Raw genomic sequence first — 21,610 nt, 5'->3', positions numbered from 1 at the left:
ATAATAACGGACTCCACGCAATCGTGGAAAGACGGAGCCTTGACTAGGTCGTACAGACAGGTTAGGACGATCACGCTCCAAGAGTGCAGGATGGACATGACAGCCGCCATGACCTTTGTGAAAACCCTGGGAGCGGTAGCAAGGCCGAAGGGGAAGCCGTGAATTGAAAGTGCTGGTCGCAAATGGCGAAACACAGGAACTTTTGGTGGGGAGGAAAAAAACAACAACAAAAAAACGAAATGTGCAGGTAAGTATCTCAAATATCGATGGATGCTAGAAAACTCCCCTTTTTCCATTGAGGTGATGACTGAACGCAGAGACTCCAAGTGGAGATGACGGACCTTGACAAACTTGTTGAGAAGTTTGAATTCTAGTATGGGTCTCACCTTTTCATCCTTTTTTGGGACAACGAATAGGGTGGAGTAGAATCACTCGAACCTTTCGTCTTCCGGAACTGGGACAATGACGCCATCGCGGCACAAAGGGTCTATGGCTCGGGAAAGAGCCTTTGCCCTTGATGCTGGAAGTCGGGAAGGAAAGTAACGGGCCAGTGGCCACGAAGAAAAATCAATTTTCTATACGGAAGACACTAGGTCTCTGACTCCTTTGTCGTGAACGACAGAGCCAGACCTGGTAAAACAGAAATAGGCGACCCTGCTGGTGTCGACCAGTTAATCCCATGAGTCGTTGGGCGGAAAAATCTCTGGAACCTAGATGCCTTAGCTTAGATCCAGATGGTTTGGACCGACCCTTCCATTGCTGATTGGACCTATAGGATGTCTGGGGTCCTCTGTTCCTGCGTGGAGAGCGAACTGATCCTGAAGAGGTAGTGGACAAAACTGCATTGGCGTGAAAGGATCGGAAGCGGATTTGTTGTTGACGCCGAAAAAGGAAAAAGCTTTTTTGAAGCACACAGTGTGATCCTGCACAGAGCCGGAGTCTTCATCAACCTTCAGAATTTGGTTGACAGCCTCAATCAGAGAATCAAGCGTCCTCTGAAAGTCTGGCGAATCCGAATCTAAGGAGATGTCCGATTCATACTCAGAATCGAGTTCGCTACCAACGTCTGGAGAGGGAGAAGGAGAAACTGAGCTCGCGAACGGCATGGCACGTGATTGTACAGGAGAAGAACTACGTATCCGTTTCCTAGACGTTTGTACATTTCTAGATTGTGTGCGGCCCCAGCTAGCCGACTGTTGCCGTGTAAGGGATGGTCCCTCCGTCACACATGTGAACGCCACGATCCCCAGAAGGAACACTGAATGATTCAAGCGCTTTGGCCAGAGAAGTCATAGATTGCGACAGGGACAAGACCCACTCAGGGGGACTAAGGGCACTAGGCTTAGTGTCAGCGGGGGGCTCCCGAGAGCATTTGAGATCACAGGCTTTGCAGAGCGTTGAACTCAGTTTTTGGAAACGCAGACTGGCAGGAGTTACATGAAGTGAAAAAGACTGTTAGAGTCTTATGGGACTTTTTAGGTGCCCGAGGTTGGGTTACCCAGGTCCTGTGTCCCAGCCACAAGAATCACACTCCACGTCGCTATCCGAGCAAGCAGGAGGCTTCAGGAGAATCCGGAGGCCCTGTTAGATTGCAACAGGGTGTAGGAAGATGGCCAACGAGATTTCATGGGCAACTTTCATTCAGAATGACAAGCGCCTTAAAAGTGGGCAGAGCTGCCACATTGCATCATAGTGGGGGTTGATCAGGGGCGGAGCTTCGGCCTGTACAAGGTCAAAGCCAGGGACTAAATTTTTACCCAGGCCTGAAAAACAGTAAAATGTCCCCCCTGCCAGGAAAAGACTGCTGCCTGTACCCGGACTTGCTCAGAGCCCCCCCTCCTTCTCAGCGCTTACCCGGAAAGGCTGGAGATGTCCTTCGGATGATGCTGCAGGTACCTTCGCTGTAGTGCAGGTACCTCTGTTGCTGCGGTCGCTGGCGATTTTTTTTTGGACGGTGCAGGGATAATGTTAAGAAGCCTCCTTGCTTCAACCGCTAGACAGTGGTGGAGCAGTGGGGGCTGCACGGACGACAAAACGGAGGGTGCCTCTGTGCATCCAAGGGGTTCAATCCTGGTGGACAAGGCTGGTTGTCCGGCATTAGGCCTGGCTGCAGAAGAGGAGACACAGAGGCGACACTCCATGTGCTCGTCTATTGATGGTGCGGGGAGATTGGTGCCCTTTAAGAGACCCGTCACCCCTAAAAATCAGCCCAGGCATGGCATCCCACGTCACAGAAGAGGATACGTGGAGGCGACACTCCATGTTCTCGCCTGTTGTTGGTCCGGGGAGATCGGAGCCTAGAAAGGTTCAGTCACCCCTTCATCCAGGTAAAAATGCTTAAAAAAAAAAAAAAAAGTTTTTGGTCTGAATAGCAGACCCATGTGCCTCCTACGGACACTAAGCAAGAACTGGTTCTCTGGGAGCCAGCGTGAGGGTGTATACTGCAGAGGAACAGCTAACTTTCTTTGTATTAACTTCGTGTCAGCCTCCGTGTCAGCCTCCTAGTGGCAACAGCATACACCCACAGTCTGTGTCCCCCAATGAGGTGAAGGAGAAAGCAGGGTTTACGTCCTAGATAACGGGCCTTGTAGCAGGACAAAGACCGCAAACATACTTCAAGAAGTCCCCAGAAATGGATTGGAACAAAGGGCTCTAGAGTTCAGAAGTCGCCAACAATGCGTTCGGATCTAAATCCCATTGAACACCTGTATACCTGTGAAGAGATCTTAAATTGCTGTTGGGAGAAGGCACCCTTCAAATATGAGTGACCTGGAGCAGTTTGCAAGAGAAGAGTGGTCCAAAATTCCAGTTGAGAGGTGTAAGAAGCTTGCTGATGGTTATAGGAAGCCATTGATTGCAGATGTTTATTCTGAATGGTGTGCAACCAAATATTAAATTGAGGGTGACAACAATTTTGTCCGGGCCATTTTTCGGTTTTGTGTGAAATTATATCCATTTTGTCTTCCTCTGTGTTTGTTTGTTCCAATACACACACAAGGGAAAAAAAAACAAGTGTATAACACAACATGTGTAATTGGAATAATTTTCTGCAAGAAATACCCAATGTTCGTGAAAAATTTCAAGGGTGTCAACACTTTAAGCCACAAAAATGTTGTCTTCAACATTAACTTTTTTTTTTAATTTACCTTTGGATGATTACCCCTTCTACTAATTTTTCATGGATCGTAATGGTGATCATGTACGTTAGGATTAGAAGAAGGGAGAAGACAAAACAGTGAAAGCCATGATGTCTACTGCGCCTAACACTAAGAAATATTCTGTAATGTATAAACTCACCAGGCCAGGTCTGTGCTCCAGTTCCTTAATGGTTTTCATGATCATGCATGCTTTGGTTACATTTCCTGAGAATAACAAAAAAAAAATAATTGTCTAAGGGTCACTTCCGTCTGTCCTTCTGTCACGGTTATTCGTTCGCTGATTGGTCTCAGCAGCTGCCTGTCATGGCTGCCGCAACCAATCAGCGACGGCCACAGTCCGATTAGTCAGTCCCGTACTCCCCTGCACTCACTGCCCGGCGCCCGCTCCATAATCCCCTCCACTCACACAGGGTTAATGGCAGCGGTAACGGCCCGCGGTGTAACGCACTCCGTTACCGCTGCTATTAACCCTGTGTGTCCCCAACTATTTACTATTGATGCTGCCAATGCGGCATCAATAGTAAAAATGTCATGTTAAAAATAATAATAATAAAAAAAACCCTGCTATACTCCCCCTCCGCCGCCTTTCTCGGTCCTCTCCACGCTCCCGGGACCGCTCCATTGCAAGCGGCAGCTTGTGGTCCCGTCCCAGGGCTGGTGTGCGACAAGGACCTGCCGTGACGTCACGGTCGGTCATGTGACCGCGACGTCATCATAGGTCCTGCTCACACCAGCCCTGGGACGGGACCGCAAGCTGCCGCTTGCAATGGAGCGGTCCCGGGAGCGTGGCGAGGAGCGGGAAAGGCGGCGGAGGGTAAGTATAGCAGGACTTCAACAGGCTATAGGTAGTATATGTTTTTTTTTTTTTTTAAAGGGAACCTGTCACCCCGAAAATCGCGGGTGAGGTAAGCCCACCGGCATCAGGGGCTTATCTACAACATTCTGTAATGCTGTAGATAAGCCCCCGATGTTACCTGAAAGAGGAGAAATACGTACGCTACTCACCTGGTAGCAGTGTTTTTTCAGGAGCCATGACAGCACAACGAGAGAGGGGATCCGCCCTTCAGGGACAGGAAACCTACAGACATAAAAGGGCGGTACCTCTCTCCCACGTCAGTTGGTTCCAGAGCATGAGAGGACCACCAAGGTTAATAACACAGATGCAGCATATAAACCAATACATTTTATTATGCAAGTGAACAAGCAATTATAAGGAAAACCGAAAGGGTGTTGAATCATCCAAAAAAATAGGGTAGGGAATCTAAGGGTGCTGTCATGGCTCCTGAAAAAACACTGCTACCAGGTGAGTAGCGTACGTATTTATTCAGTCGCCATGACAGCACAACGAGAGACTTTCAGAGAAAACAAGGAAGACTAGGGGGGGGGGGGGGGGGGAGGGGATAATAGCCTCCAGCACCCTTCTCCCAAACGTAAGGTCTGAGGAACTACCCAGATCTAATCTGTAGTGTTTAAGAAAGGTAGAAGGAGAAGACCATGTGGCCGCCTTACATATATCTTCGATCAATACTTCGGACCTCTCCGCCCAGGAAGATGCTACAGCCCGCGTGGAGTGTGCCTTTATACCATCTGGAAATTCTTTGCCACCTGCTGTATAAGCGAGAGAGATCGCCTCCCTGATCCATCTAGCTAGAGAGTTTTTAGATACTCTAAGACCTTTCCTCACCCTTTGATAGGCTACAAACAGAGAGTTATCTTTTTTCCAGGCATCTGAAACTGTAATATATCTAAGGAGGCATCTTCTTACATCTAAGCAATGATATTTACGTTCTTTATCGTTAGCAGGGTTGGAGCAAAATGAGGGTAGGACTACCTCCTGTACCCTGTGGAATTTTGATGCAACTTTCGGAAGATAGAGGGGATCGGGTTTCAAGATTACTCTATCCTCCCTGAACTGTATGTATGGTGGATGTCTGGAAAGTGCCTGCAGATCACTAACCCTTCTAGCAGATGTGAGTGCAACCAAGAGGGCTGTTTTGATTGAAAGGATTTTTATAGGAATGGTATCGATAGGCTCGAATGGGGCTTGCGTTAGGGCTGAGAGAACCAGATTCAGATCCCATGGGACTAACCTTTGTTTGATGATTGGTCTGGACCTAGTGACTGCTTTGAAAAATCTGGATATCCAGTGATTACTGGCTAAGTTAAGATTGTATAGTGCCCCCAGAGCCGACACTTGTACTCAGAGTACTTGTGGCCAAGCCCATCTCTAGTCCTTTCTGTAAAAATTCAAGAATCTGGTTTATACATGGTTTCTGGTCAATTTGAGCCCCTGAACATGACAGAAATTTTCTCCACACTCTAACATAGATGCTCGTTGTAGAGGGTTTCCTACTTTTAAGGAGTGTATTTACTAAATTCTGAGAGAATCCCTTCCCCCTCAGTAAAGACCTATCAAGTTCCATGCCGCTAGGTGTAAGTTGGCTACTCGTGGATGGAGGATTGGGCCTTGGGAGAGTAGATCTGGCAGTTCTGGGAGAATCCATGGTTGGCAGACAGACATCTTCCTCAGCCAAGGAAACCATGGCCTCTTGGGCCCTGTCCTCCCGAATCTTCCTCAGAACTAATGGTATTAGGTTTAGAGGGGGAAAGGCATATGCGAGACTGAAGCGCCAAGATATTAGTAGAGCGTCCACCGCATATGGGTTGTCTTTTGGATTTAGGGAGCAGAACTGGTGCAATTTTTGGTTCCCCCTGCTGGCAAAAAGGTCCATCTCTGGACAACCCCATAACTGAATGATCTGCTTGAAGACGGCTGGATTTAGCGACCACTCTCCCTGTCTGAGTCTGTTGCAGCTTAAGTAGTCGGCTTTGGTATTGATACTTCCTCTTATATGAAGTGCCGTCAGAGAGAGAAGATGTTCTTCAGCCACCTGAAAAATATGATTTGCGACCTTCATCAATGAACTGGATCGTGTACCACCTTGACGATTAATGTAGGCCACAGTTACCCGATTGTCCGATAATAGTCTGACGTGTCGACCCTGTAGGGGTACAAGGAATTTATTTAAGGCATGTTTTACAGCCAACAGCTCTTTTAGATTGGAGGAGGAGTCCTCTTCAGACTGAGGCCATAGCCCCTGAACCCAATCCTCCCCTAAGTGAGCCCCCCATCCCTTAGGGCTAGCATCCGTAGTCAAAACTCTAGAAACATGATTTATCCAAGGGACCCCCCTATGTAGATTTGAAGCGTGAGTCCACCAAACAAGTGAATGTGTAGTCTCCGCAGAAAGTGTAAATTTACTATCGAGGTGAGCCCCTAGACGACGGGAATTGTGTAAAACGTCCCATTGTAGTGTCCTTGTGTGGAACTGGGCCCAGAGGACCGCCGGGATGCAAGATGTAAGAGTGCCCAAGAGAGACAATGCACTTCTAACTGACACTAAGGGATTGCCAATCGCCCTGGTGACCAGCTGTTGAACCTTAGCTACCTTTGCGTCCGGCAGGCGACACTCCTGCTGACTAGAGTCTACAATAAATCCCAGAAACTCTTGTATTTTTAGGGGCTGAAGACGTGACTTTTTGAGATTGATTATCCAGCCCAAGTCGTTCAAAGCTCTCATCACTTTTTCTAGCTGGTCCTTGCAATGTGATTCTAAGTGACCTACAATTAGTAAATCATCTAGGTATGGGATTACTAATATGTCTTGTTCATGTAAGTGTGCCATAACCTCCACCATGATTTTTGTGAACACCCTGGGTGCAACTGCGACTCCGAAGGGAAGTGCCTGATATTGAAAATGTTCTATCGTGCCAGCTAGTGAAATCGCCACCCTAAGAAACTTTTGATGATCTACATGTATTGGAACATGGTAGTAGGCGTCTTTGAGATCTAAGACAACCATAAAACAATGGTTAAAGAGTAACTTTATTGCTGTTTTAACCGACTCCATCTTGAAGGAGGAAACCAACAAAAACTTGTTCAGGCCTTTCAAATTAATAACAGTGCGATATGAACCGTCAGGTTTTTTGATCAGGAATAGAGGGGAATAAAACCCCCTACCTTCCTCTACCGTAGGGACTCTGACCAAAACTTTCTTTTGTTGAAGTTCCCGGACCTCAGACTCCAGCGCCAACTGCTCTGTAGAGGAGGAACGAACAGGTGTCAACATAAACTTGTCCCGAGGAATATGGTGGAAGTCAAACTTTAGGCCTTTTTCCACGATGCCTAGAATCCATGGGCTACTCGTGATCCGTACCCAGGCCGGGTAGAAGGCCGAAAGCCTACCCCCCACCTGGTCCGCCAGTCATTGCGGTTTCTTAAATTCTCATGAAGGATTAAACATAAATCCTTTACGCCTTCTTCTGTTGCTGTCGTATCTGGTAGATTCCCTGTTAGAATCTCTATACGGCCTTCTACGGCTAGACCATCCTCTATTGTAGTCCCGTCTGTAAAAGGATCTTCCTAGGAAAGGGAAGCGTTTTTTATTATCCCCTGCTTTTTCCAATAATTCATCTAGGACCGGTCCGAATAAGTGAGCTCCTTCACAGGGGATGCTACATAACTTTGTTCTGGCCTGTAAGTCCCCTGGCCAGCATTTTATCCATAGCGCTCTCCGGGCTGCGTTCGATAATGCTGAGGACCTGGCGGCCAACCTGACCGAGTCTGCTGATGCGTCCGAAAGGAAAGCTGCCGCATCCTGGATTATAGGCATAGAGGATAATATTTCAGTTCTGGGAACCTTATCCTTGAGCTGATCTTCGAGGTGTCCTAACCATACCATCAAGGACCCGGCTGTACAGGTGGCTGCTATAGCTGGTCTCAAGGACCCAGCTGAAGTCTCCCAAGCTCCTTTAAGAAAAGTATCAGCTTTCCTGTCTAATGGGTCATTTAGGTTCCCCAAGTCGTCAAAGGGGAGAGATGTTTTTTTGCATGCTTTGGCGACTGCCGCATCCAGCTTCGGGACCTTATCCCATGAGGATGAAGCCTCCTCCTCAAAGGGATATCTTCTTTTAAATGCAGGCGGAAGTGACCCCTTTCTCTCGGGTTTCTTCCATTCTTTTGAAATTAGTGATTTAATCTTGTCAACCACTGGAAAGGCTCTACGGGACTTCCGCTCAATACCTTTGAACATAACATCCTGAATGGAGCATTCTGATTGGGCGTCCTCTATCCCCATTGTACTGTTAACTGCTTTAACAAGATGGTTAACCCTATCCAAGGACAAACAGGCCCGACTAGACTCCAGAGGAGGAGGAAGACGGGAGGGACCCAGAGCTCAGCTCACCCGAGTCCGAATTTACATCAGATAAAGGGGATGACCTTTCAACTTCCGTCACCCGAGACTTGGACTTTACAGAACTTCTCACTTCGTGTCTAACCATCTCTCTAATTGTGGAGGTCAGATCAGGAGCCTCTTCCTCCAGCAAACGTTGTATACATGATTTGCACAATTTTCTTAAATGCCCGTCTGGAAGTGGCTCTGCACATTCGGCACACTGCCTATGTTTGGCCTTAGTTAAACTTTTCCTCCCCTAATAAGGAGAGAGGGAAAATAAGGGGAACAAATAATCACTAAGTGAACTTTCACGAAGATCACTTACCCCGCCAGTAATGAGTGGTACCGTAGATGGGGGGTCCTTCGCAGCCGGCAATTCCTTACGGCTTGAGGACTTTGGTCTTAAAGTTTGAGCCTCCTTAGCTCCACCAGCGCGGCTACTGCCACTAGACCGACGCTGGGAGCTCCTCCGAGGCTTCTCTAACTGCTGAAGCTCCTGCTGCTGCCGCTGGCTGCTGTGTGTTCCTTCTGGCGACTCCATTACGGAATGGAACAGGAACACCAGCCACCATGTGTGCAGCGTTTAAAAAAGGCCCCCAGGGTACCGCCCCCGATGGGGGTTAGCAGGGAATCCTAGATGCCGCCTTAATCGATGAGGGACCGCCACCGCTCCGTGCTGCGCCGCCCCCGCCTGACAGAAAAACCTCCGTCAGACCATCCCCGAAGCCCGGATTGCCCCCAGCTGGGCGCCGCCATTGGCCGGAAGAAACCAGCGCTACTGCGCATGCCCGGCCACGTCATTCGGCCGCGCCGCTCGCCGCGTCATCCGGACACGCCCCTTCCGGACGCGGCAGCGGCGCCAAGCAGACACGCGGACCAGGACGGCAGCAGACACCTCACCGGACCGATACCGACCCCAGTTAGGCACAGACGGACTCCGAGGACCCAGCAGCCGCACCAAGCGTAGACTCCCTCCTCCAGATCCTCCACAGGTACCCCTTTACTGCGGACACCATAGAAGCCAGCCTATATGTGTGAGGCTGCTTCCTCCTGCTACCACCTACACCAACAGTCCCCCTGCCGTGTGGTGCTTCCTGTCCCGTGATCAGGCCGAGGTAGGGGGCCCCCGCTACCAGTATCGGCCTGCCAGGGGTGGGGACGTGTCATACCTTCGACCTTCTTCACAGGCCTGTCTGAAGAGGTTCCGCTGTCAGGGACAGGAAACCAACTTACGTGGGAGAGAGGTACCGCCCTTTTATGTCTGTAGGTTTCCTGTCCCTGAAGGGCGGATCCCCTCTCTCGTTGTGCTGTCATGGCGACTGAATAAAAAGACGTTAGGTTATACTCACCCAGGGGCGGTCCCGCTGCTGGTCAGGTCGGATGGGCGTCTCTGGTCCGCTGCGGCGCCTCCCATCTTCATTACAAGACGTTCTCTTCTGATCTTCAGCCACGGCTCCGGCGCAGGCGTACTTTGCTCTGCCCTCTTGAGGGCAGAGGATAGTACTGCAGTGCGCAGGCGCCGGAAAGGTCAGAGTCCCGGCGCCTGCGCACTACAGTACTTTGTCTGCCCTCAACAGGGCAGAGCAAAGTACGCCTGCGCCGGAGCCGTGGCTGAAGATCAGAAGAGGACGTCTTGTAATGAAGATGGGAGGCACCGCAGCGGACCAGAGACGCCCATCCGACCTGACCAGCAGCGGGACCGCCCCTGGGTGAGTATAATCTAACGTCTATTTCTCCTCTTTCAGGTAACATCGGGGGCTTATCTACAGCATTACAGAATGCTGTAGATAAGCCCCTGATGCCGGTGGGCTTACCTCACCCGCGATTTTCGGGGTGACAGGTTCCCTTTAAGTCTCTATACTATGCGGCTCTGTGCTGGGCAATATACTACGTGGACATGCATACTCTAGAATACCCGATGCATATATACATACACACATATATATATATATATACACACACATATATATACATACACATATATATACATACATACATATGTATTATTTTGGGGGAGGTGTGTGTGTGTGTGTGTGCGTGCGTGCGTGCGTGTATTAGTTACATACCTTGTGAGAGTTTCAATTGTGCCATTGTTAGTTTGATTTGGGGTGCATGGACTGGATTCTGATCAGCAAATTCCTATGAAAATATGAAAATAAAATCATTTTAGTGGATTGATTCAGTGGGACAAATAGAATAACATATAGTTCAGATCAAGAAGTTAATGGACAGGGATTTTTGGAAAAAATACTTAAAAGTTATATCCTCAAATTGTAAGTTACTTCATTAATTTTTTAAACTTAAGGCTGTGTGCACACGTTGCGGTTTTTTCGCTATAAAAACGCATAAAAAATGCACACATTATGCTTCCAATCATTTAGAATGCATTTTTGTGCACATGATGCGTTTTTTTGCGGTAAAAAACGCATCATGTTCATTAATTTTGCGGATTTTTCCCGCTATTTAAGCTCTGGAAAAAACGAGTCAAAAACGCATGCGGATTTCTTGCAGAAAATGTCCAGTTTTGCTCAGGAAACATATGCACATAGCCTAGAAAAATATTTAGAATTGAGAGTCCTCAGTGGTTGATACCTTTTAATGGCTAACTGAAAAGATGGTAACAAATTGCAAGCTTTCCAGACTACACAGGTCTCTTCATCAGATAAAGACTAATATAAATTCTGAAGAATCACATATTTATGCACAACATGGCATAGAAAAGAAAAAAAAAAAAAAGGGAAAAACCATGGATAACCATGGATTTGATGAAGAGACCTGAGTAGTCTGGAAAGCTTGCAATTTGTTACTATCTCTTCAGTTAGCCATTAAAAGGTATCAACCACTGAGGACTCTCAATTCTAAATATTTTTCTATCTACTGGCTAACACGGTACCAAGATATATTTCTTTCCTGTATGCACATAGCCTAAACGCTTATGTACAGTGGTGAAAATAATGTTAGCTTCACACTAGCGTTCGGCAGGGCTTTGGACGAAAGGCCTCTTCCTCCGTGAAGCCTCGCCCACTGCTGCGCCTCTTCATTGAGCTCCGCCTATGTCTGCATTTGTCCTGCGTACCCTATATTTAACATTGGGTACGCAGGCCATGCGGAAGCTGCGCCAACCGCAAGATAATGCAACATGTTGCATTTGATGCAGGTCAGCACAGCGTCAAGATGACGCATGCTGAGGCATCCGCATGGCCTGCGTACCCAATGTTAAAGATGGGTATGCAGGACGCATGCAGACGTAGGCGGAGCTCAAGGAAGGGCGCAGCAGTGATAGGGGCTTCATGGATGAAGAAGGCTTTGGTCCGCAGCCCTGCTGAACGCTAGTGTGAAACTAGCCTAAGTATTTGATACACTGCCAATTTTGCAATTTTTCCCACCTACAAAGAATGGAGAAGTCTGTCATTTTTGTCATAGGTACAATTCAACTGTGAGACAAAATCTAAAAAAAACCAGAAAATCACATTGTATGATTTTTAAATAATTAAATTGTATTTTATTGCACAAAAGTATTTTATCACCTACCAACCAGCAATTCTGGCTTTTCATAGACCTGTTAGTTTTTCTTTAAGAGGCCTCTTACTCTGCACTCATTACCTGTATTCATTTCACCTGTTTGATCTCATTACCTATATAAAAGACACCTGTGCATACACTCAATCACACTCCAACCTCTCCACCATGGCCTAGACCAAAGTGCTGTCTAAGGACACAGGGACTAAATTGCGGACCTGTACAAGACTGGGCTACAGGACAATAGGCAAGCAGTTTGGTGAGAAGGCAACAACTGTTGGCACAATTATTAGACAATGGAAGAAACATAAGATAACTGTCAATCTTCCTCGGTCTGGTGCTCTATGCAAGATCCATGTGGGGTAGAGATGATTCTGATAAAGGTCAGGAATTAGCCCAGAAACACATGGGAGGACATGGTCAATGACCAGAAAATAGAGAAAACAGTCTCAAACATTACTATTAGTAACACACTACGCCGTCATGGATTAAAATCCTGCAGGGCACACAAGGTTCCCCTGCTCACACCACCACACGTCCGATGCATTTGAAGTTCGCCAATGACTATCTGGATGATTCAGAAAAGGCTTGGGAGAAGGTCATGTGATCAGATGAGACCAAAATAGAACTTTTTGGTATCAACTCCACTCGCCGTGTTTGGAGGAAAAAGGATAAGTACAATCCTAAGAACACCATCACAACCGTGAAGCATGTTGGGGAAAACAGGAAAACATCATACTTTGGGGATGCTTTTCTGCAAAGAGGACAGGAAAACTGCACCGTACTGAAATGAGGATAGATGGAGTCACGTATCGTGAGATTTTGGCCAACAACCTCCTTCCCTCAGTAAGAGAATTGAAGATGGATTGTGGCTGAGTCTTCCAGCATGACAATGACCCGAAACACACAGCTTCGGCAACTAAGGAGTGACTCTGTAAGAAACATTTCAAGGTCCTGGAGTGGCCTAGCCCGTCTTCTGACCTGAACCCAACAGAAAATCTTTGGAGGGAGATGAACCTCAATGTTGCCCAGCAACAGCCCCGAAATCTGAAAGTTCTGGAGAAGATCTATATGGAGGAGTGGGCCAAAATCCCTGCTGCAGTGTGTGTAATCTTGGTCAAGGACTACAGGAAATGTCTGACCTCTAATTGCAAACAAAGGTTTCTGTTCCAAATATTGAGTTCTGTTTTTCTATTTTATCAAATACAAATTTCATGCAACAAAATGCAAATTAATTAAATAAAAATCATTCAATGTGATTTTCTGGTTTTTATTTTTATCTTCTGTCTCTCACAGCTGAATTGTACCTGCACTAAAAATTACAATGTAACTTTTTTTGTACGTCGCGGATGGAACTCTGCCCCCTCCTCCCCGGGACATAGACTGGGCAGCGGATGCGTTGAAAAACTGCATCCGCTGCCCATGTTGTGCACAAGTTTCACAACGTGCATCGGTACGTCGGGCCAACGCATTGCGACGGCCCTGCACCAACACAAGTGTGAAAGAAGCCTAAGTGATCAGAGCCAGCAAAGTGGATGACATTTATGCAAGTCTCATGCCCATTCTGCTAGTTTTTTTTTTCCCTTTACGTTGACCTGTCATCATATTATTTGTAAATTTCTTTTGTGTTAATATGTTTTATTTGTTGATTTGTTTTTCATAGACAAATGAGATGAGGAAAATCTGCATATAAAAATCACACGTGCATTTCTTCAGTGGAAATGCAGTAAAAACATGTAACTGGTTCAAACTCATATATAAATGCAGTAAAAATAAGTAAGTTGGTGCAGAAATGCAGCAGAAAACACGCAGACTTATCGATGGAACACAGCCTAAAAAGTCCTCAAAGGCAGAGAACACAGCCTCAGAAGCCATGCTCTCCGGTAGACCACCTCTGTCAAAGTTTACACATTCTTAATATGATCATGCCTCAGATGTATACCTGGAGTAGGTCTATAGCTTTCGCGGGCTGTTTCTCACGACATAGCTGGGCAGCCTGAATAAGAACTGGAAGAAGGTCCTCGGGGTTCTGGGCCTGTAAACTGGTGGACAGCTTTCGGCACTGCTCTGCCTAAAAGAAGTAGAAGCATTCCAGTTACCGGAAAAAAACCACTCAGGAAAATGAAGAAAAGGTCATGAATTGTGTTGTATTACGCTGCATACCTGATTTGTGTACATAGAAAGCAAAGCCTTGTTAAATTCTATGGCCTGCAGTTGTCTCTTTGCCAGCTTATGTTCTACTCCCTCAGCGTTTGCAAGCTTCACTTTCTTCTTTGAATCAAATACGTTTTGGTCCTTTAAGAAAATATAACGGATTGTTAATGGGGTTGTCTATTTCAACATTATTTGCCATAGTGAAAATTCCATTTCCTTTGTTTTTCTTAAGTGGCGCAGAAAGCAGCATACAAACCTTGTTAACGGTTATGATGTTATTTGCCACAACAGCCAATAAACCAACGTCCGTGGGCCTGTAAGGAAAGAGACACTGAAGTGAACCACTGGTTAGAGTAGAATGTAGGAGATAAACTCGCTGCTTCTGCAATCCTTACTTTAATTTGACGATTTGGTTGTAAAGCTGAAGGGCATCTTCTATAGAGCCTTGGAGTTGCATGACATAGGCCATCTGACCATGAATTATGGTCAGTTCAGCATCTATATCTTCTTCAGTCAAATCCTGAGAAGATGTAACGGGAGTCATTTATCTCAGAAAAAAAAAAAAAAAACATGTAGTCCATGAGTTTCATTAACCCCTTCACGACATGTGCCATACGGAGTAAGTCGGTAGCTTGTGTGTTGCAGCCAGGACCTGCCTCTAACAATTGTGGGTGGAGAAAACTGACGGCATTTAACACGCACCAGCAGGTTGGCCCATCATTCCATGTGCCCGTGATGTAATCGTGGGTCGCCAACGTGTTGCTATGACAGCAGCGGGCTATTGACCCATGTGCTTGTCATTACAGAGCTGGTTTGCAACCCTGCCTGTGGCCGAGGCTCAAAGGAGACCGTGATTTCTACTATATGCAGTGATGCTGTGGCAGTGCTGTATATAGCACTAGCGAATAGACGACTGCAGATTCAAGAACAGTGAACAGGAAACTTTAAAAAGGAAAAGAAAAATGTAAAAAACAAAACCATTAAAGTTTAAATCCCCCCTTTAAAAGAATAAATAAATAAAATAAATACACGTGGTATCACCACGTTCAGACAAGTCCAATCAAAATATAAAAATAATTAACCTGATCGGTAAAACCGAAAAGAAAAATTAAATTTTTACAATTCTAACCACTGTCACGTTGTGTGGTAATTACTCAGGAACTCTTCAATGGATCCCACTGATTCGGAGAATGTTTTCTCGTGACATATTGTACTTCATCTTAGTGGTAAAATGTCTTCGATATAACTTGCGTTTACTTACGAAAAACACGGAAATTTGGCAAAAATGTTGAAAATGTTGTAATTTACAAACTTAATTTTTTGTTCTCTTAAATCAGAGTCATATCGCACAAAATACTTCATAAATAACATTTCCCACATGTCTACTTTACAATCAGCACAATTTTGGAACCAACATTTTTGTTAGAAAGTTATAAGTTATAAGGGTTAAAAGTTGACCAGCGATTTCTCGTTTTTCCAACAAAATATACAAAACCATTCTTTTAGGGACCACCTCACATTTGAAGCGAGTTTGGGGGGGATCAATATGACAGAAAATACCCAAAAGTGACACCATTCTAAGAACTGCACCCCTCAAGGTACTCAAAACCACATTCAAGAAGTTTAACAACCCTTCTGGTACTTCACGAGAATTAAAGCAATGTGGTAGGAAAAAAATGAATATTTTACTTTTTTCACAAAAAATTTACTTTGGAACCAAATTTTTTTTTTATTTTCACAAGGGTATCAGGAGAAAATGGACCACAAAATTTGTTGTGCAATTTCTCCTGAGTACGCAGATACCCCATATGTGGGGGAAAACTACTGTTTGGGCACACACCAGGGCTCAGAAGGGAGGGAGCACCTTTTGCTTTTTGAACCCAAAAGTAGCTGGAATCAATGGCGGGCGCCATGTCGCATTTGGAGACCCCTGATGTACCTAAACAGTGGAAACTCCCCAATTCTAACTCCAACCGTAACACGGCCCTAACCCCAACACACCCTAACCCTAATCCCAACACTAGCCCCAACCCTAGCTCTAACCCCAAATATAACCATAATGGAAAAAAATACTTTTATTTTATTATTCTTACCTAACTACGGGAGTGATAAAGGGGGGTTTGATTTACTATTTTGTTATTTTGATCACTGTGATAGGTTCTATCACAGTGATCAAAATGAACCAGTAGGAGAAAACTATTGTTGCCGGGTGCTTGCTGGCAGATCTTGCGCATGTGCCCGCCATTTTTTCCCCAGAAGACGCCAAGGGCCTGGAGACACAGCCGAAGGGACACCACGAGTACCGAGGGGGCTCGGGGGACCCCATTTCTCTCTCCTCTGATGTGCTAGATCATATCAGAGGAGAGAGAAATAAATGGGAAATCTGACTTTTTCTGCGGTCGCAGTTATTCTGTGAGTAACGGTGATTGCAACACTGGGGTGTGAAAAAAAAACCAACCCGAATCATGTACTCTGGCGTCTCAGCTACCCCACGGCAGGGTGGATAAAAATCAATGTTTAAAAAAAAAAAAAAAAATAAAAAAAAATAAAAAAAAAAAAATCGGATTTTTTTGATTTAAATCGGATTTTTTTCAATAAACTGCTTTTTGAGGAAAATATTTTACCATCCAAAAGGTTCTTCCATCATGAGATAAAGCTGAGTTGTTTAACTCAGCAGAATAAAGGCTGTATATGTGTAACATTCACAATGCCATGCTCTTCCAGAGGTTTCTGTAGGATTAGTGGGCAGTTTCTCTCCTATATTATCACAGACGCTCGCTTTACTTGCGCAGTTCTCAAAACTGAATTTGACGCCGCAGAGGTCCCAGCCTCTTCTTCACGGCAAAAATGTTACAACATGAACAGAGTTGAGAAAAAGACCTTAATCCTATTGTTCTACAAACCTATGAATACAGAATCAACCCCTTCAGTGCCAAGTCCAAGAAGTTAGACAATATGTTTCTGATTGTTTGGAGTGGAATAGATCTGCACAACACAAGAAGAATGTGAATCTAAGTGTGAGGAGGAGGAAGGGCAAGCAGACAAGAAAATGAAAGTGAAACTTTGAGCACAATACTGCAGCATAGCCACAGACAGACAAGTCTGGATCTGTTTGTGTGTACGATCTGAGGTTTATTACATTCTTTCCTTATAATGGCAGCAGGCCGTAAAAGAGACCCAGTTTGGGAATATTTTAATGAAGCTCCTTCGCCTATCGGTAAGGCAGGCATGCGTGCAAAATGCAAACGATGCAACAAAGAGATGCAAGGCCTGGTGGCGCGAATGAGGCAACATCATGAGAAGTGCGGTGATGAAGATGACTCATCTTCATAGGTATTCATAGGTTTGTAGAACAATAGGATTAAGGTCTTTTTCTCAACTCTGTTCATGTTGTAACATTTTTGCCGTGAAGAAGAGGCTGGGACCTCTGCGGAGTCAAATTCAGTTAGGTAGAAACTTTGATTTAAATCACTGATTTAAATCAAGCCTTACTGACTAGTGATTTAAATCGTGATTTAAATCAGTTAGATTTAAATCAAATCCACCCTGCCCCACGGTAACCGAGACTCCGGATATTATCTGACGCTGGGGGACACTATAACCTTATTTCTTAGCGCCGTTCAGGGTATGTGCGCTCGCTGTGGAGTACTCTGCAGATTTTCCCGGACTGATTTTGGTAAATCTGCAGGTAATCCACACTGCGGATTTCCTGCGGAATTACCGTGGATTTACAGAGTTTTGTTTACGGATTTTATGCGGATTTCACCTGCGGTTTTACACCTGCAGATTCCCATTATGGAGCAGGTGTAAACCACTGCGGAATCCGCACAAAGAATTGACATGCTGCGGAATTAACAACGCTGCGTTTCTGCGCGTTTTTTTCCACAGCATGTGCAATGCGGATTTTGTATTCCATAGGTTTACATGGTACTGCAAAACTCAGGGAAAACAGCTGCGAATCTGCAACAAAATCTGCAGCGTGTGCACATACCTTAAAAAAAGTGTATCGTTTGTCATTAAGGGGTTAAGGAGAAGGGTATGTGTGTAGGTACAACAAAACACACAAAAAAAAGGTGCAATGAGCAATCCACACATCACAGCTATCCCAAAATAATATAGGCAAAAACGTCATCTCAACCCGCAAAAAAAAAAAAAAAACAAAAAAAAAAAAACACAACAACCCATAACAGCTCCATCAACCAAAAAATTAATCAGTTATGGGTTTTGGAAAATGGAGACACAACCTGTCAATTTTTTCTTGGAGCTTCTGATTTTTTTTTCCCACCACTAAAATAAAATAAAGAATTGGACATTTTTGGTATCGCCGTAACCATGCTGATGGGCAAAGTCATGAGGTCAATTTTACCACAAAATGTGCACCGTAAAAACAATTCCCCCCAAAAGTTAGAATTGCGTTTTTTCCCCACAATGTCTCCCCACTTGGATTTTTTCCCCTCCATTTTTCAGTATACTATGTGGTAAAAGTAATGGTGTCATTAAAAATTACAACTCGTTCTGCAACAAACAATCTTTCATACGTGTATGTGGACAGAAAAGTAAAAAAAAAAAAAAAAAAAAAAATCGCTCTGGGAAGACCAACGCAAAAATGGAAATTGGCAATGTTGTGAAGGGGTTAAAATTAAAAGGAACAGTATCCAAAGTAAGAGAACATACTCACAGTGTCTTCGGAAATGGATTGTCTGCAGAGATCTTAAGACAAAAAACAAAGGGTAATGAATATATAAATTATGTGGTCACATTGCAAAAAAAAAAAAAAAAAACTTCATTCAGAAACTTATTTTTTCCTTCTCTGGCTTCAAGATATGAATCATCCAGTATTATCATTATTATTATCCATTTTTATAGCGCCATTTATTCCATGGCGCTTTACATGTGAATACGGGGCAAATATAGACAAATACATTAAACATGAGCAGATAACAAGGCACACGAGTACATAAGGAGGGAGGACCCTGCCCGCGAGGGCTCACAGTCTGCAGGGGGTGGGTGAGGATACACTAGGAGAGGGAAGAGCTGGCTGTGCGGCTGTTCAGTAGGTTGAGGATCACTGCAGGCTGTAGGCTTGTCGGAAGAGATGAGTCTTCAGGTTCTTTTTGAAGGTTTCTATGGTAGGCGCAAGTCTGATGTGTTGGGGTAGAGAGTTCCAGAGTATGGGGGAAGCACGGGAGAAGTCTTGGATGCGGTTATGGGAAGAAGAGATGAGAGGGGAGTAGAGAAGGAGGTCTTGGGAGGATCGGAGGTCGCGTGTAGGTAGGTACCGGGAGACCATGTCACAGATGTATGGAGGAGACAGGTTGTGGATGGCTTTGTATGTCAGTGTGAGGGTTTTGAACTGGAGTCTCTGGGCGATAGGAAGCCAGTGAAGGGCTTGACACAGGGGAGAGGCTGGGGAATAGCGGGGGGACAGGTGGATTAGTCGGGCAGCAGAGTGTAGGATGGATTGGAGTGGTGCCAGAGTGCTAGAGGGGAGTCCAGAGAGTAGGAGGTTGCAGTAGTCGAGGCGGGAGATGATAAGGGCATGCACTAGGGTTTTTGCAGTGTTGCGGTCAAGGAAAGCACGGATCCGGGAAATATTTTTGAGTTTGAGACGACAGGAGGAGGCAAGGGCTTGGATATGTGGCTTGAAAGAGAGGGCAGAGTCGAGGATCACCCCGAGGCACCGGGCGAGTGGGACTGGGGATAGTGAGCAGCCATTGACATTGATGGATAGGTCTGGTGGAGGGGTAGAGTGAGATGGGGGAAAGATGATGAATTCTGTTTTGTTCATGTTCAGTTGTAGAAAGCGAGCAGAAAAGAAGGCTGAAATGGCAGACAGACAGTGCGGGATTTTGGTAAGCAAGGAGGAGAGGTCAGGTCCGGAGAGGTAGATCTGCGTGTCGTCAGCGTAGAGATGGTACTGCATACCGTGGGATTCTATGAGCTGTCCCAGGCCGAAAGTGTAGATGGAGAAGAGTAGGGGTCCTAGAACAGAGCCTTGAGGAACACCGACTGACAAGGGGCGAAGTGAGGAGGTGGTGTGGGGGAGGGAGACACTGAATGTTCGGTCTGTCAGATATGACGAGATCCAGGAAAGGGCCAAGTCTGTGATGCCAAGGGATGAGAGGATTTGTAGCAAAAGGGAGTGGTCTACAGTGTCAAAGGCAGAAGACAAGTCCAGGAGAAGGAGGACAGTAGTGTCGCTTGCTCCTGGCAGTTAGTAGGTCATTGGTGACTTTAGTTAGGGCAGTTTCAGTTGAGTGATGGGAACGGAAGCCTGATTGTAAAAAAATACTACCTAGCAGTATATTCACTGAAGAATGTGCGTAGAAAGGCTTATTTTTTTTTATATAATACCATACACTGTAAAACTAGTAAGCTTTTACTTACCGACCCAGGTCTTGAGCTGCCTCCCTGCCATTGTCCACAGGGTTTTCTAAGCATTCTGCAGCTTTGGCCTCACTACTACAGAGCATATGATCACTGCAGTCAGTCACAGGGTTCAGCGGTTTCATGACTACTATGACAATTGCGGAGCCAGTGACTGGCTGCAGCGGTCACAAGTGCTGTAGTCATGACACCACCGTCACAGACAAAGGCAGAAGGGTAGCAGTATAGAGGCAGCTCTGGTCCTGTTGTAGGCAAGTAAAGCTTATTTATTTATATATTTTTTTTTATACAGGGCAATTCTATGGCATAATAAGAAATGCTCGAAAATCCCTTTATTCTAATTGGTGCAAAATTACAGGTCGAATCCTATGAACACCATACAGAAAATATAATGTATTTCATTATGATCAAAACCATCAAGTCATAAGGGTCAACTAAAACAGTACGAGGAGCAACACTACGATAGGTCCAATAAGTCAGAAGAGCAGTGAACTTACTTTCAGCCTCTCGCAGCTTTTTCATTGCATCTCCAAACCTCCCCTGTCCAATTAGGCTACAGGCAGCATTGTAGCACAGCTCATACGTGGACTCCTGCAAGCCAAGGTCTTCCTAGAAAACAGAAAGCGAGGAAAGACCATGGCTGGATGTAACCTGCTAGCTTACCGTGTAATGACAATAATAAGGAATATTAAGCTGGTAAAGGCAGACACTTACAGGCTTGGTCTTCGACCACAGATTCATAGCAGCCACCACCGCAGACAGATTTGTTTGCCTTTCCTCATCATAATCATCTTGAGAATTTCTTATGAGATCTCGATAGACAGATAAGCATTCTTCATATCGTTCCAGCCTATAAAGCTTATATATATATATATAAAAAAAAAAAAAAAAGTTTTGTCCAGTACTCAGTGTCATGTGCTTATATCCTTAGTGACTGAATACTTGTATCTGCGAGCGTGACATTTTATAACCTCATGCCCAGCAGGGCTCCCATACCATACCATGTGGCATACAGGCTCTTGTAGCCATGACTAAATCAGCACTTTCTGGACCGTAAAATCTCTTTCTTGGAGCCTTCATTGGGGGGACACAGGTAACCATGGGTGTATGTTGCTGTCACTAACTCCTCCCCGGCAGTATACACCCTCCGACAGG

General features: G+C 45.4%; 1 protein-coding gene across 1 annotated transcript in view; it reads right to left on the bottom strand.

The window, feature by feature from the left end:
• Positions 1–21,610, bottom strand: part of SRP72 (signal recognition particle 72) — a 112,499-nt gene that overhangs the window by 40,859 nt on the left and 50,030 nt on the right. The window contains exons 4-12 of the mRNA XM_069767674.1: positions 21,170–21,313; positions 20,953–21,064; positions 18,747–18,778; positions 14,464–14,588; positions 14,325–14,382; positions 14,078–14,209; positions 13,857–13,985; positions 10,462–10,534; positions 3,298–3,362 (exon numbers count right to left, since the gene is read on the bottom strand). Of these exons, the coding sequence (XP_069623775.1) occupies positions 3,298–3,362; positions 10,462–10,534; positions 13,857–13,985; positions 14,078–14,209; positions 14,325–14,382; positions 14,464–14,588; positions 18,747–18,778; positions 20,953–21,064; positions 21,170–21,313 (870 nt within the window). The remainder of the gene's footprint in view (positions 1–3,297; positions 3,363–10,461; positions 10,535–13,856; positions 13,986–14,077; positions 14,210–14,324; positions 14,383–14,463; positions 14,589–18,746; positions 18,779–20,952; positions 21,065–21,169; positions 21,314–21,610) is intronic.

Source organism: Ranitomeya imitator, chromosome 1 (genome assembly GCF_032444005.1).
Source record: "Ranitomeya imitator isolate aRanImi1 chromosome 1, aRanImi1.pri, whole genome shotgun sequence".
Classification (NCBI taxonomy): domain Eukaryota; kingdom Metazoa; phylum Chordata; class Amphibia; order Anura; family Dendrobatidae; genus Ranitomeya; species Ranitomeya imitator.
Note: the sequence above shows the minus strand (reverse complement) of the source record. Positions and strands in the feature narration are given on the sequence as shown.